Source organism: Antedon mediterranea, chromosome 6, assembly GCF_964355755.1.
Source record: "Antedon mediterranea chromosome 6, ecAntMedi1.1, whole genome shotgun sequence".
Lineage (NCBI taxonomy): Eukaryota > Metazoa > Echinodermata > Crinoidea > Comatulida > Antedonidae > Antedon > Antedon mediterranea.
In genome coordinates, this window is record NC_092675.1 from 22,417,130 (window position 1) to 22,430,476 (window position 13,347).

General features: G+C 33.2%; 1 protein-coding gene and 1 long non-coding RNA gene across 4 annotated transcripts; both read right to left on the bottom strand.

The window, feature by feature from the left end:
* Nucleotides 1–1,295: 1,295 nt before the first annotated feature.
* LOC140051077 (uncharacterized) lies at nucleotides 1,296–11,238 on the bottom strand. 3 transcript variants are annotated; one of them, XM_072096167.1, is made up of 8 exons: nucleotides 8,648–8,721; nucleotides 6,904–7,046; nucleotides 6,342–6,579; nucleotides 5,320–5,385; nucleotides 4,651–4,758; nucleotides 4,042–4,167; nucleotides 3,044–3,074; nucleotides 1,296–2,280 (listed from the first exon to the last, which is right to left on the bottom strand). In XM_072096167.1, the coding sequence occupies exons 3-8, from the start codon at nucleotides 6,567–6,569 to the stop codon at nucleotides 2,180–2,182; spliced, it is 660 nt and encodes a 219-aa protein (XP_071952268.1). In that variant the 5' UTR covers nucleotides 6,570–6,579; nucleotides 6,904–7,046; nucleotides 8,648–8,721; the 3' UTR covers nucleotides 1,296–2,179. The 3 variants fall into 3 exon arrangements, with proteins under 3 accessions (XP_071952268.1, XP_071952269.1, XP_071952267.1); XM_072096168.1 differs by lacking the exons at nucleotides 6,904–7,046; nucleotides 8,648–8,721 and adding an exon at nucleotides 11,217–11,238; XM_072096166.1 differs by lacking the exon at nucleotides 6,904–7,046 and having other exon boundaries at nucleotides 8,648–8,725.
* LOC140051216 (uncharacterized) lies at nucleotides 9,538–10,581 on the bottom strand. Its single transcript, XR_011845491.1, has 3 exons — nucleotides 10,552–10,581; nucleotides 10,030–10,112; nucleotides 9,538–9,574 (listed from the first exon to the last, which is right to left on the bottom strand). It is a non-coding gene; the product is annotated as an uncharacterized lncRNA (long non-coding RNA).
* Nucleotides 11,239–13,347: the final 2,109 nt, after the last annotated feature.

Below are 13,347 nucleotides of genomic sequence, written 5' to 3' on the forward strand. Positions count from 1 at the left end.
TCGATCAAATCAAAAAGGAAAAGAAAGAAAACAGCTCCAAAAGATTATCTCACACTGTAATTTTGCAGTAAAATTACTGTCAAATAATTGCCTACTTGCCAAATGTTTTAACATAAATCAAAACGAAATATATAATATATAATAATTTTCAATAATATATCTGCAAAGCTGAAGCATTTGCACACTATATCTCCTAAACAGGACACCGATATACATGTGAGTCCAATTTACATGGGACACTTTTTTTATTTTCATAATATTGGTTAATTTTGGAAACCTTGAGTTACTAGTAAATTTCAAGAAGTTTTGTCGATAGTTTAAAAAAAATTTTCAGATTGTGAACAAGGGGTTGGCAAGTCTGGTTAGAAATACCAGAAAAATGAAGAACATGAAGAAAACAATAATAAAGATTACTAGATGCATTGACGGCGTTCCATAGAAATTACCGGAAATGATTATTTACACAGTACATACCACAAGTGTCACATGACAAGAAGAAACAGTCCACCAAGTAGGCTCCTTAGTAGGAGAGGTAGCCCACTTAGTACACCGTAATAGCATACAGGGTACAATGAAAAAAAAAGAGTATTCTTTTACTCTATTTTGAATATGCCATGGGAAAAAACAACCAAATCAAACTAGTAAAACCAAATCAATCATAGAATACCTAAGATAATATATAATACATACCTTTTTATGTGGTCGATATTCGTCTACTTTACACTTTTTTTCAACAGCTCCTGTTTATATTGTCTTAATCTTAATCATCTATATCGGATGGCTAAGCACAACTGATGCGCACGCGCGGCACTTGGCAACCTGGGAATTTTATGAAAGGCAATCTGAGCCATGATCTGTAATTTTGTAATCTTTGTTGATGATTGTGTATTTATACTTCAAACATACCTGTTTTGTGGTGATATTATGATATTAATTGTCGTTCTATAATGTCAATGAAAAGAAACTCTGAAAGCACTGGAGGTTTTTCAAAGCCCTCCTATCTCCTCCGGGCCTGATATCGAGCACATAAACGGATTCCAAAGAAATTAGGAATGCATTAACTATTTGTTGAAAAAAGAAGAAAGAATAAGCAATGCTTTTGAACAATTAATGAATGTAATCAATTGTGGACCTGTTTCCAAATATTCTCTCAAATGGTCCTGATTTGATGTTTTTTTCAAGAAAGTGAGAAAGATCTAGAACTGGATTATATTAAAATATTACTATCTATTTAACAATCCTTTTCTTACTTAAGAAGTTTTTATTTTAATCTAGAATTGATATACAGACCAATATAAAACCTGGCAAGAATAGTTTATGAAAATTAAATACCATATGCACTGAAAAAATATGATAAACTAACATAAATGTCTTTTATCGCAAAGTTGTTCCTGCTTGTACTTAGGCTAATTGCATTTGTTAATCGTGTATGAAATGTGTCATAAAATTGTCTTAAAGAGAATCAATTTTCGTTGGAATGCTGTTATAGTTAACATGTTGACGTGAACAAACAATGTTGGTACAAATAATTTGTTTCTCATTTTGTTAAGATATAAAAAGAAAAAATAATATTGATTGTTGATTGATATCTTAATTAGCAGTGTTGATATGCAATAATTAACAGTCGGCCTAAAATATACCTGCAGTCTTGTATCCTAACTAAGAACTTTCTACAACTATAAACTATGGACAAGGATTACCAATAGTAAATTAATGTCTGTCCTATCCGATCGGGGGTAATACCCCTGACACAGGGGCTATTTTGTGAACCAGTTTACCGGGGAAATCTCCAACTCGTCTCGAATGATGAACTGGGTTCTTTAAAGTGGACACTGTACTGGACCTACAGTTTATATAGTCCTTATCCGAGAAAACTTATTCCACAACCAGAAATATTTTGTATACTGAAGAAATAATATGACACAACTACCAGTATCATTTACTACGTTGAGAAAGAAAATGTGTTAAAAAGTATTATTTGACTTTAAAAAAATGAAATAAAACATTATTTGTATTGAGTATTTCACCCATTTATAAATGGAATCATTACATCCAATTTCAATTTTACCGGATGCATAGATGCTTTACATTGTAGGTTATTTCACTGGATGTTCACTATCAGGCAGTTGCCCCATTTGATGGCTGAATGACGTATATGTTTTTGACTCATGACTTGTTGTTAACCCACGACATATTGCTGACCTATAACCGGTTGTTGACCCATAACTGGTGATTGACCCACGACCTGCACCATAGGATATCCTTGAACACTAACTTGACCTGTACAGTATAGTAACAGAATTTAGTAACAGTAATTATAATCAAAAACAATGATAAGTTATTGCAATACGTATACACATGCTGCATGAAGTTTTAGTTCGCACATTTCATGGCTGCTTAAGAATCGGATGACACATCGTGTTTATAAACCGTTATTCATTTGGATATTATTTTTTTTATGCATACATACAATTTTTTTTACATATTCCTCCTGCTTTCTTTAAATTTTAGATTAGACAATGTATATGTTATAAATGTTAACATATTTGTGTCCTATCCTCAGTGTTCGAATGTGCAAAACTACCGGAAGAAATAAGAGATTCATTAATTTTAAATACAGGTATTAAGACTTTTATAAATAAGCTTAACATTTATTTTGAGTAAGATTTTGCTACGTATTGACGATTTTTAATGATATTGCAATATATTTTAATTTATTTTGAGTATTTATACAAGTTTTATTCTAAATGTTTGTTATACAATCAGTGCAATTAGGAGACCTACTAGATAGTGATTAAGTTCACTTTAGGAATCCTGTCTCTGCCCTGGTTTTGTGTGATGTTTTCATGTTTTTTTATATTGTATTTTTATGAGACAAAAATAAATGAAATAAAAATGAACTGAGCACAAACTAGGGAAGTCTGTACAAACTAGTGCATACAAAACACAATGGCGCAACCTATACTTTACGAATGGAAACAATCAAACCATTATTGTTGAGAGAACTAAAGTTGACTTTAATTGATACATTTATAAAACTTACCAGATTGTACCACATACGATGCATATTGAGTCTGGAAAATAAAGAAAAAGTAACAATATTATTAATCACCCAATACCCCACACGCCTTTGTCAAATTTGGCAAAATAAACAAGCAAATTTTTTTCAATTAAAAACAAATTTACATTGTCTCGTCATCGATGTTGCAAGAGCTAAAATTCCATAATTCCAAATTAGAAGTAACATCATCTGACTCAATAACTCAACAAAAAACATTTTTTTTTTTTTTTTGGTGAAGAAATTATTTTTTTAGGATTTTTCTTTTTTATTTTGCATGTAAAAGAATATGAAATTACAGTATAATCTTTCCAAATTGCTAAACGGCGTGATTTTCAAGAAAATCGTACACATTGAAAAAAATATGAGGGATAATATTTTTAAATAACAGTTGAAATTTATGAAAAATAGAAATCTTCTGATTGGAGTTCCACTTTAAAACTCAGTAGTAATATCTACAGGTCTTATAATAACAAAATGATATTTTTAATTTTTGGCACGTTTTCGCCTTAAAAATGAATCCATTTAAAACATTATATTCAACTGATATGTTGAAATCAAACAAATAGGATGTGATCCAAGACAAACATCCCAAATACCTTTCCCAGGGAAAATGCTACACTTCTGAATTCCGGATCAACTCCGAATTTTCGTTTTTGCGGTACGAGTCTCTATTTTCTTCTTTAAAGATATAGCCATACCATTTTATTTTTATGAGGGGACACTTTTGGGACCCACCAAGTTTTCGCAAGAAAAAAATACTAAAAAATGAACGAATAAAATCGATCTGAACTTGAGAAGAATATTTACTAATGAAACTGTCAAGCCAGAAATGGTATAATAATTCTTTAAAAAAGTATAATTGCATGAATATTTTTGTATTAAAAATGATTTTGATTATTATTTTATGTTTGGTCTTTTTGTTTTTTGTATTAAAACTTTTAAAACCCAACAAACAGCACTTAGCAGCTTTAGTAACTCACATTTGTGGATGTTCCACAACAACAAGTCGCTCCACAGCACATGTAGACTGATGAAGTGATTGCCACCACAAGTTCTATACCTCCAATTAGTGTACAAACAATGTCAACAGCAGCATATTCAGTGTTCTATATATTAAACATTATCTTTTTCAATTTCAGTATTAATTGTTATATCCTATATTAATAGGATACCTCGATCATGTTTAACTGACCAACCATATAGTAAACATATTTTGAATTCAGGAACGGTATCTCCTCACAGGCTTAAATATAGGAGTTGTGTACTGAAACATTCAAATATGCTGGTACTGTATACAGAATACACATGTATACAGAATACATATGTATACAGAATACATTCATGGCAATGAAAGCTGAACACATAGCTATATAATCAATCTAAATTTTCTTTGTAATCGGCCAATGTAAACATTTAGGTGGTGTTTTGTGTTCAGACACATTATTTTTGACAGAGCAAATTATTTAAAAACCAATTTTGGATAAAGTTAGTAGATATTCTAAGTACTTTACAATAATGATGTGTTAATTTTACAGAGTCTGAGACGGTATCACTTTAGTCTCCTTGATAATACGTGGGAACTAACTCACGTCATTGTAGTAATCGGACGAAGAATATGCACTGCTCATACCACCCCAATAAAGATGGATGCATGCTGTAACAGCTGCCAATATTGACATCACAAGACAGCCAACAATCTGAAATTACAGTTCTTTAAAGTAAAGATAAAATAAAAATCTGAACCAATTTTTTAGATATAATAAAAATACGTCGATCCTATAGCGCTTAATGCATAAAGCCTTAAAGCGTTTCACATTAATACACCGGTTATGTTTTGAATCAAACATACTCCCATAATGTTGCGCAGTTGTGTTTTGATTTTACCAGGTACCCATTTTTACACCTAGGTGAAGAGAGTAAGTAAAGTGTCTTTTAATATTGTGTGCGGGTACTTTTCAAGATGGACATCCATTAGACAGTGTACCGCGATCGGAAAACACCCCTATTTGGGGCAAATCGTTGAACCTAAATTCATTTTAATTGTCAATAACTAATTATCTAACTTCACCTAATTATGTTATGGTAAAAATCAGTATTGACAGTATGTACCAATTTTATATACCATCATGTAAAAATTTCAGAAGTTACGAGAGCGCGATTTACCGAATTTTGCCCTTACGTAAATGAATATTTACACACACACAGATGTGTCTTTTGGATTGAACACAGCACAAGAAAAACCAATCGTAATAACTTACAGCACAAGAGTTTCGTCCTTTAGATTTTCCAGCAATCACCCCCAGAATTCCAGCAACAAGATAAAACTGTAGATATTAATATGACGCTGACATCATACTGTTATAGTTCAAACTTATTATGCAGTAACAAAAGAATACGTGTAGTCAAAATGGATGAAGTGGCTGAAATTTTAATTTACCATATTTCATCTTTTTGAATTAAAAATAAATGTAAATTAATACAGTCGACTCCGCCTAAGTCGAATCTAATGGGACCGGTATAAAAATTCGAGTTACGCGAACTTCGACTTACAGATTTGCCAAAAAAAATGCTAGGCCTAGGCTCACTCACTAGCCGCGCTATGGCTAGGCCTAGTGGACCCTGCCCTGTCGCGGCCCACGCGATGAGCCTTCTTGAATTGAGTTTGCTTAGCTAGAGCTAGGCCTAATAAATGCTAAGCCTCTTTATCGGCAATGATAAACTGTATTTTCTTTTATGGTTTAAGCCCGAAACAATACAAAAACGTATAATAAATACATTTCGGTTTTTGTTCGAAATCGGTATCCATTGTTTATTGCCATCTGTCTAGCACAAAATAGGTACCCACAAAACGCCGCTCAAGTTCTCAACTCTGAAACAACTCATACACTATACACTAGCGCGAGTTGTAGGACGCCACCTATACTATACAACCTGCTTGAGAGAATCGATATGGTCCCACATTATCCCCTCTGTTGTTTGTTTATCGAATTACGTACGTTTCATCGGCTTTTTTAGCGCGTTGTTGCCGCGTAATTTGTGACTTCGACTTATACGATATAAATCACTAAAGAATGTGTGTATTCGGACCGCAAAAAGACGTCGACTTAGACGAATTTCGGCTTAGAAAAATTCGACTTACAAATGAAAATTACACAGTAATGTATAGGAAAGAATTGGGACTTTCCTAAAAATTCGACTTTCGCGATTTTTCGACTTACGCGAATTCGACTTTGGCGGAGTCGACTGTATCATAACATATTTAAAACCAGTTAATATTTACCCCAAGTGCACCCCAGATTGGGACAGCAATTGTGCCTTGAAGATATTGAAGAAAGATGCATGCCACACCAAAAGCAAGGGATACAACCGATAAACTAATCTGCATATAGCCAGTCACAAGTGCAGCTGTAGAGTTTAAACGTGATGGGACTTTTTCTTGCTGTTGATAGTAAATTACTGGTGCAGCCTCTGGGGAAACTTGCAGTGGTACAGTGGTTGTTGTCATCATTAAAATGGATCTATTAAACAAAGACAAAAGCTGTTGTATAAATGGCACTTATGTGTCTCGCACCAGAATGTTACCAAAAATGAACCATCCATGTCAGTAATGCACAAAATGACCGCGGGAGACAACCGTTGATCACTTCAATACCCCTTTTACCTCGTCTAGCAGACGGAGTTTGACGCACTGCGCGCCAACATAAAAAAAAATCAAAACACGAAAAACGAAAAGTACCGAGACAAAACAGAGACACAATGACTCTAAACGCCGGTGCTCTCTTAATTTTTTTTCTTTTTGATATTTTATTTAAACACAGACTATTATCAATATTAATGCTCGCCTGTAAAAATCTATGTACTATGTACTGACTTAAATCAACTTTACTCTTTTATTATGTGCTATGAATTTGCTGTATTTCTTATTTCTTTCAGAGGTATGTGTTGTAGTTCTAATATACTCTAGTGGAAACAGTACTCTTCTGCACTGTAAAGTAGAAAGTCCAGTTTCACACACCACCAAAACTGTCTGCAACATTTTATATTATCTTTATTAAATAATAATATAATCATTTTTTAAAAGTGCCACACATGCGTCCATACAATTACAAATTAAAAGTTTAAACAACAACAAAAAACAAACTTTTAAATTATACAAACATAATGGAAAAGAAAACATAAACATTTGTTATATTTTGATTGGGAACTTTCGTGCTTAACATCAAATTCGATAAGCACTTTTTCCATAATTACTCAACGTTATTACAAAACTTTTTGTTTAAAACTATACTAATTATTACAACAATACATAACTAATTATGCAACAGCAACATTAACATAAAACAGTTCAAAGTTCTGATAGATAGATAGATAGCATTTCTATATAATGTACAAGCACGGCTTGTGTACATTTTACAATGCAGCATAAATTCTCAACGAGAAAACGCATGTAATATTATATTCAAGACTTGAAATATAATTTTCTATGTAATGTTTTATGTTTTAAATCCATTTTACAATGCAGCATAAATCTAATATGAAATAGCATGCTTTCTCAGTGACATATTAAACATAATAGGCCAACAGAAATAAAATTAAATTTAAAGTATCTACACAATGCATTGCAATAAGTTTACGGTGAAGTTTGCGCAATTCTTAAACTATGTATACTATTTTTTTTAAATTTATTATTTCATTTATATAGCGCTTTTCCAAATTAGTGTAAAATGATCAAAGCGCTTTACATCAGCAGACCCAACAATGAGTTACTTCTTAGGAAATAGATGTGTTTTGAGGGCTTTTTTAAATTTTAAAACCGTGGTTTGTTCCCTGATCACAGACGGGAGTTCATTCCACATCACCGGTCCAAATTTTGAGAAAGTATTATTTCCAGAGGTCCGCTTTTCGAGACAGTGATCCAATCTAGTGCGATCTATCTCGGACCTCAGGCCTCTCTTAGCACATCTATACACCCGTAAGAGATTGCTCAGATAACAGGGCGCATGTGATGATGTGCCCATAATGCCGATGATGTCATATCACTACCTTATCTGGGCACATCACACTTGTTTGATAGTGTAGACAGAGCTTAATTTAATGTAATTTGGTGTATAGATAATACATTATAAGAAACGAGTCGTACAGGATTTATTAAAACATCATGGACGCTTCGGCTCAGGTTTTGACCAACCCCTAGCCGAAACCTCTCAATCAAATATCGAACTACCACCAGGTGAGATTTTCATATAATGTTTATGGTATATATTTTTAATTGATGTTTAAAAGAAGTTTGAACTAAACAATCATGATTATAATGTATATAATTACTTATTAAGAATGTCAAATGTTTAGGCCTATAGGCCTACTGTCATGTTTAAAAACATGATTCGCAGCTTCTCATGAGCCGATCACAATACTAGCTACTACTAGGCCTCCTACCTAGATATAACATAGTCGATAGGTCCTAAATAAATTAAGGCTATGGCTACATAGAAGGCATAATAATAACATTGTCATCGATACATACAGTAAGCATAAGGCCTAATCTGATTGCTAGAATGTTAAAATGGTGAAAGAAAAACCACCAACCAATATGTCTAATCAACGCCTTTCCACAATAATGGCAATGGACATCTTCTATCTTTGATCGAGGATTATAAAACGATATGTATTGAAGCGTAACATATTTTTTTTTTATAATGCTATTTCAATGTCACACATCATTCAATTTGCTTAAACTTGGATCGAAAAAAGGAGTAATTTCTAATTTAAAAATTTAACAATAGTTGATCAATAACTTAACATAAAATGATATAACACTAGGCCTATGATATTCATTTCTATTGTTACATTTCAGAAAGTTCAAATTGTGTTACACAGTCAGTGGATCAAACAGTAATAATTCAATGCTAAATTTAACCACTATAGGCCTATTACCCTTAAATCATAGATTCTTTGTGGGTCATGATATAAATGATTTTTCGTATTTATAATGTATTTTAGCATTAGTACCCGTCTTTGGCGGTTGGGTAGAGGTTGATATGTACAGATTTCAATGTTTTAAATCCATTGATACGATATTATATAACATGGCAATCTAACAAAAGAACACTTAGCTCGCCTTGCCAAGATAGAAACTCGTGACAGTCAAACAGATAATCCCTTTGATCTCTGGAGTTATAGAATCCTGTTGTTAGATTGCCTTGACAAACATACTGTACGTCTGTGACCTCCATGGTCTATGCATGTAATGTATATAATCCATGGTCGATGTCTGGATAAATGCTTATGTTAGTAGGCCTATGTCATGTATGCTGTCACTAAAATGCAGTTTTCTTTCAAAAACAAATGCAGAACATTCGACACATACTTAGGCCTTTTTATTATATTTAAATTGTATTTACCGTCAGTAATCTGAAGTACGATAGGCAAGTCCATTGAAATTTGAACGGCACGGCAAAACTTAATTGCTGATTACCATACAGTAGGCCTACCAACGAAGGTTTCCTACAGTTACTTTGATACAAAAAGCATCAACACAAAAATAAGAATGACAATTCGACACTTTTATATTAATACTGTATTGATGTATAGGCCTATTGACAATACAAATGTTATTGATGTACAAACGTATTTATGGTGTTTGGTGCTTTGAATTTTGAACATAAAATGTCACCTATTTAAAAAAAAAATGATTACCTCCACATTGTATTTTTCGCGCCGCGTCTTTTATTTAGGCAGTTATGCCGACTTTTTCAACTAAGCAAATTTCAGCTTATACGTGCTGCGCAGAGAGGGATTTGGAAATTCAAAACATGAATATGCAGTGCATATAAGCTGGCACTTTCGATTCGCGCGAACAAATTCGCCTAGCGGAAAATAGGCAGTTATACTCCAGAGGACGGAATTACATTACAAAACAAATGTAATCAAACCTAATGTTTAAATCTTTGTTATTGTTATAAACTTACCAGTTTGTACCGCATATGTTGCATACTCTGCAGTCTGAATAAAGAATATGATAATTTTTAACTACCACACTGGTGGGATTAATCTGAGAGAGAACACAAATATTTGGATTCATTTCGTTTGTGGAGAAAAGCATGTCTTATTTGTTGTAATGAAACATTTTAGCAAAGTGACCAGTGAATGGCTTTATTAATCTTTTATTTCAATACCGTAATTACTGGTCTAAAAAAAGAAGACCGTAAATTGGGCTTAATAAATTGTTTAGGAAACATGTTTATATTTTGTGTAGCAAAACGTTTTTTACAATTTTGTATATGTTACAAAAATGCAACTTTAGATCAGTTATCATTTTACACTAATTTTTGTACGGTATTATTTGAAACTATTTTTGGCTATGTGGAGTCGAATCTCCTTCAAGAATTTTATTTTTAGTGGATTAAATTTTCCTTCGGGGATAATTATAATTACACCTCTATCTAAAGCAGGCAAGATATGAAAAAAAGTATATCTTTAGAATAACTCACATTTATGGAAGTTCTACAGCAACAATTTACTCCAGAGCACTTGAACGTCGATAAAATGATTGCAACTACAAATTCTATAACTCCAATTACCGTACAGATATTGTTCACAATCTCAGTATCCTCGTGATTATACAAAAAAAAAACCATTGCAAATACTCTGCAGTATTCTCTATTCATTTTGGTTAATTGAAATGCAACAATTGCGGTGCTAATGTAATATGTACCCATGTTTAATGTACTGACACTGAACGTTATTTATCAGTAATATCAAGCAGAATATCTGCTTTTCTTTCATGGCCGCATGTGGACTCACTTCGGAGGAATTTTGCAGCCGCTCCATCGAGGCAAATCCTGGCCCGAGTTAAACAGTATACTTCCCCCTGAATCCCCTTTATAGCTAAGGTTTGCTAAAGAAGGAGTTCTACTGGAGTCACATGCATTCAACTTAAAAACAGTTCTGGAGATCATTATTATGGACCTGTTTGAATACATATAATACTGATTGGTCAAATAAGTAATAACAATAATAATAACAAATACAATAACCAGTAATAACAACAGCTATCGGTAAACCGAATGTTCTATATTTGACATAAATGTACTGAAGTCAAATAAAAAAAAAACAGTGTGATTTGAATTTTACAAAGTTGGAACTAATTACTCACTTCAAGCAAAAAGAAATTCACATTAAAGTCGAAAGTACCAACAATAGTATGAAGTGCTGCTACATGAGCTGCAAGTATTGACAATCATCACAAGACAACCAATAATCTGAAAATATGATATAAATTCACCTAAAGCCTGTTTTATAATCCAATGTTTTGTAGAAATAAAAATCGCGCTACCCTTCTTTCTACGACGACAGAATCGACTCAGCTAGCTACAATCGTATTTCAGCTGAGCTTTTCGATTCGCATGAGTGGTTATTTCCTGAGCTCTTATTGGTTGCGAAATTGTTCGCTATGCAAAACATAGAAACTTCAAATTATGTTAATAATGTCACCCGATTCTGCAGCTGTCAATTGACAGATTCTAACTGACTACCGCAAGTCAGCTGGAAAGATGTAGGCCTATTGTGGTACGTTAGGCCTAAATAATTAAAACTAGAACCATCATAGGCTATCTAATATACCACAATCATACTTACTTAATTTAAATGAACAAAAATAGTCCTGTATAAGTGTTGTGTCATTTTAGCAAGGAGTGTTAGAACGACGTTGCTTTGTTATGTCATTTTGTCCTACCATGTGTCAAAAAATAAGAGTAGCGATTGGCAATACCAAGCACATGCATTTTTTTTCAGCACAAATAAGTATATCAAATGTTAAATAAATTTCACATAACATAAGAAAAGCAATAATGTATTCTCACAGCACATTTGTGTCCTTTAGTGTGTCCAGCTATCACTCCCAGAATTCCAGAACCAAGATAAAACTGTTTAAAAAACAAGGCCAACAGCCATTAAGTCGCGTGCTACAATGCATAGTGATACCGGACCGACAGACCGACCGACAGACCGAGACCGACCGACATAGTGAACTATACTGATCGAAATTACTGAACATGTTTAAAAATGTTGAAATGTTTAAAAACATTTAATTTTTTTTAATTTACACGTGCGTAGCCTGTCACTTTTGACGTGTTCGTATAACGTAATTTCTAGTTGAAAAGTAAGTCAAGAAATTAAACTGATATCAAGATAAGGTCAGAAAGCGATAACATGCATAGTAATACCGGACCGACAGACAGACAGACCGACAGACAGACCGACCGACAGACCGACCGACATAGTGAACTATAGAGTCGCGTCCACGCGACTAAAAACAATGGTGTAATGAAAACAAAATACCAAGCGGGTCCCATTAACTTTTTTTTTGAATGGATGATTCATTTTCAAAGTAAGGTAAAGACACACCTTTGCAATGATTAGCTGCATTATGATCCAAAAATTACCGGGGTAATCATTATTATTTACAGCGCTTAGAAGTTTCACAACATTAGGGGCTTCTATCAGACTATTATTATTGTTATTATTATCATGAAATAATTTACCGTAAGCCCACCCCAAATTGGAATAGCAAAGTATCCTTGAAGATGATATTCACGACCGATGCATGCCACACCAAAAGTAACGGATAAAACCGATAAACTAATTTGAATATAGCCAGTTACTAATGCAGCTTTAGTGTTTAACCTTGTTGGGGCTCCTTCTGCAGCAGTTGGCTGTTGATAGTAAATTACTGATGTACTACCATCTGGTGGAACTTGCTGTGGCGCAGTGGTTGTCATTATCGTTGATTCTAAAAAACGGAGGAATTATTTTGGTCAACCAACCGGGACAGGTGATAATCTTACCAAAAAAATATCGAACGGGGGGCGGGGAGCTAATACACTACCGTACGGTAAACTTGCCGAAGAAGAAGATCGCGCCCACTTTTGCTGCTGACATTGTTAATAGTCGATTAACAGTCAATTTTAAACATAAAAAATGCTTTTTTTTTGGAAAGATTATGTTGATGTCATTAAATAATATATTATGTCCGACAACTTGCCCTACAACTGGATAAATTTTCAAGGGCTCAATTGCTTAAAAAATCCCTCCCCCCTGGACGTGGCTCTGTGAGAAATCGAAATAAATTCGAAAAACATGTTTATTTTTAATTGATATATTTTTATTATATTTATTTTAATATTAAATATATATATTATGTTATTAAGTAGGCCTATAATTTGCACAAGTTTTGTTTGTGTTTATTGATTTATTGTAAAGGAGAATTTAGCCACAGAAATATACAA

Coding starts and splice junctions, on each gene's coding strand:
- LOC140051077 (XM_072096168.1), bottom strand. CDS start 6,569: ATGATGACAACAACCACTGTACCACTGCAAGTTTCCCCAGAGGCTGCA. Junction 5,386..6,341: donor CAATCTGGGGTGCACTTGGG/GTAAATATTAAC, acceptor TAATATCTACAG/TTTTATCTTGTTGCTGGAAT. Junction 4,168..4,650: donor CGTCCGATTACTACAATGAC/GTGAGTTAGTTC, acceptor TTTAATATATAG/AACACTGAATATGCTGCTGT.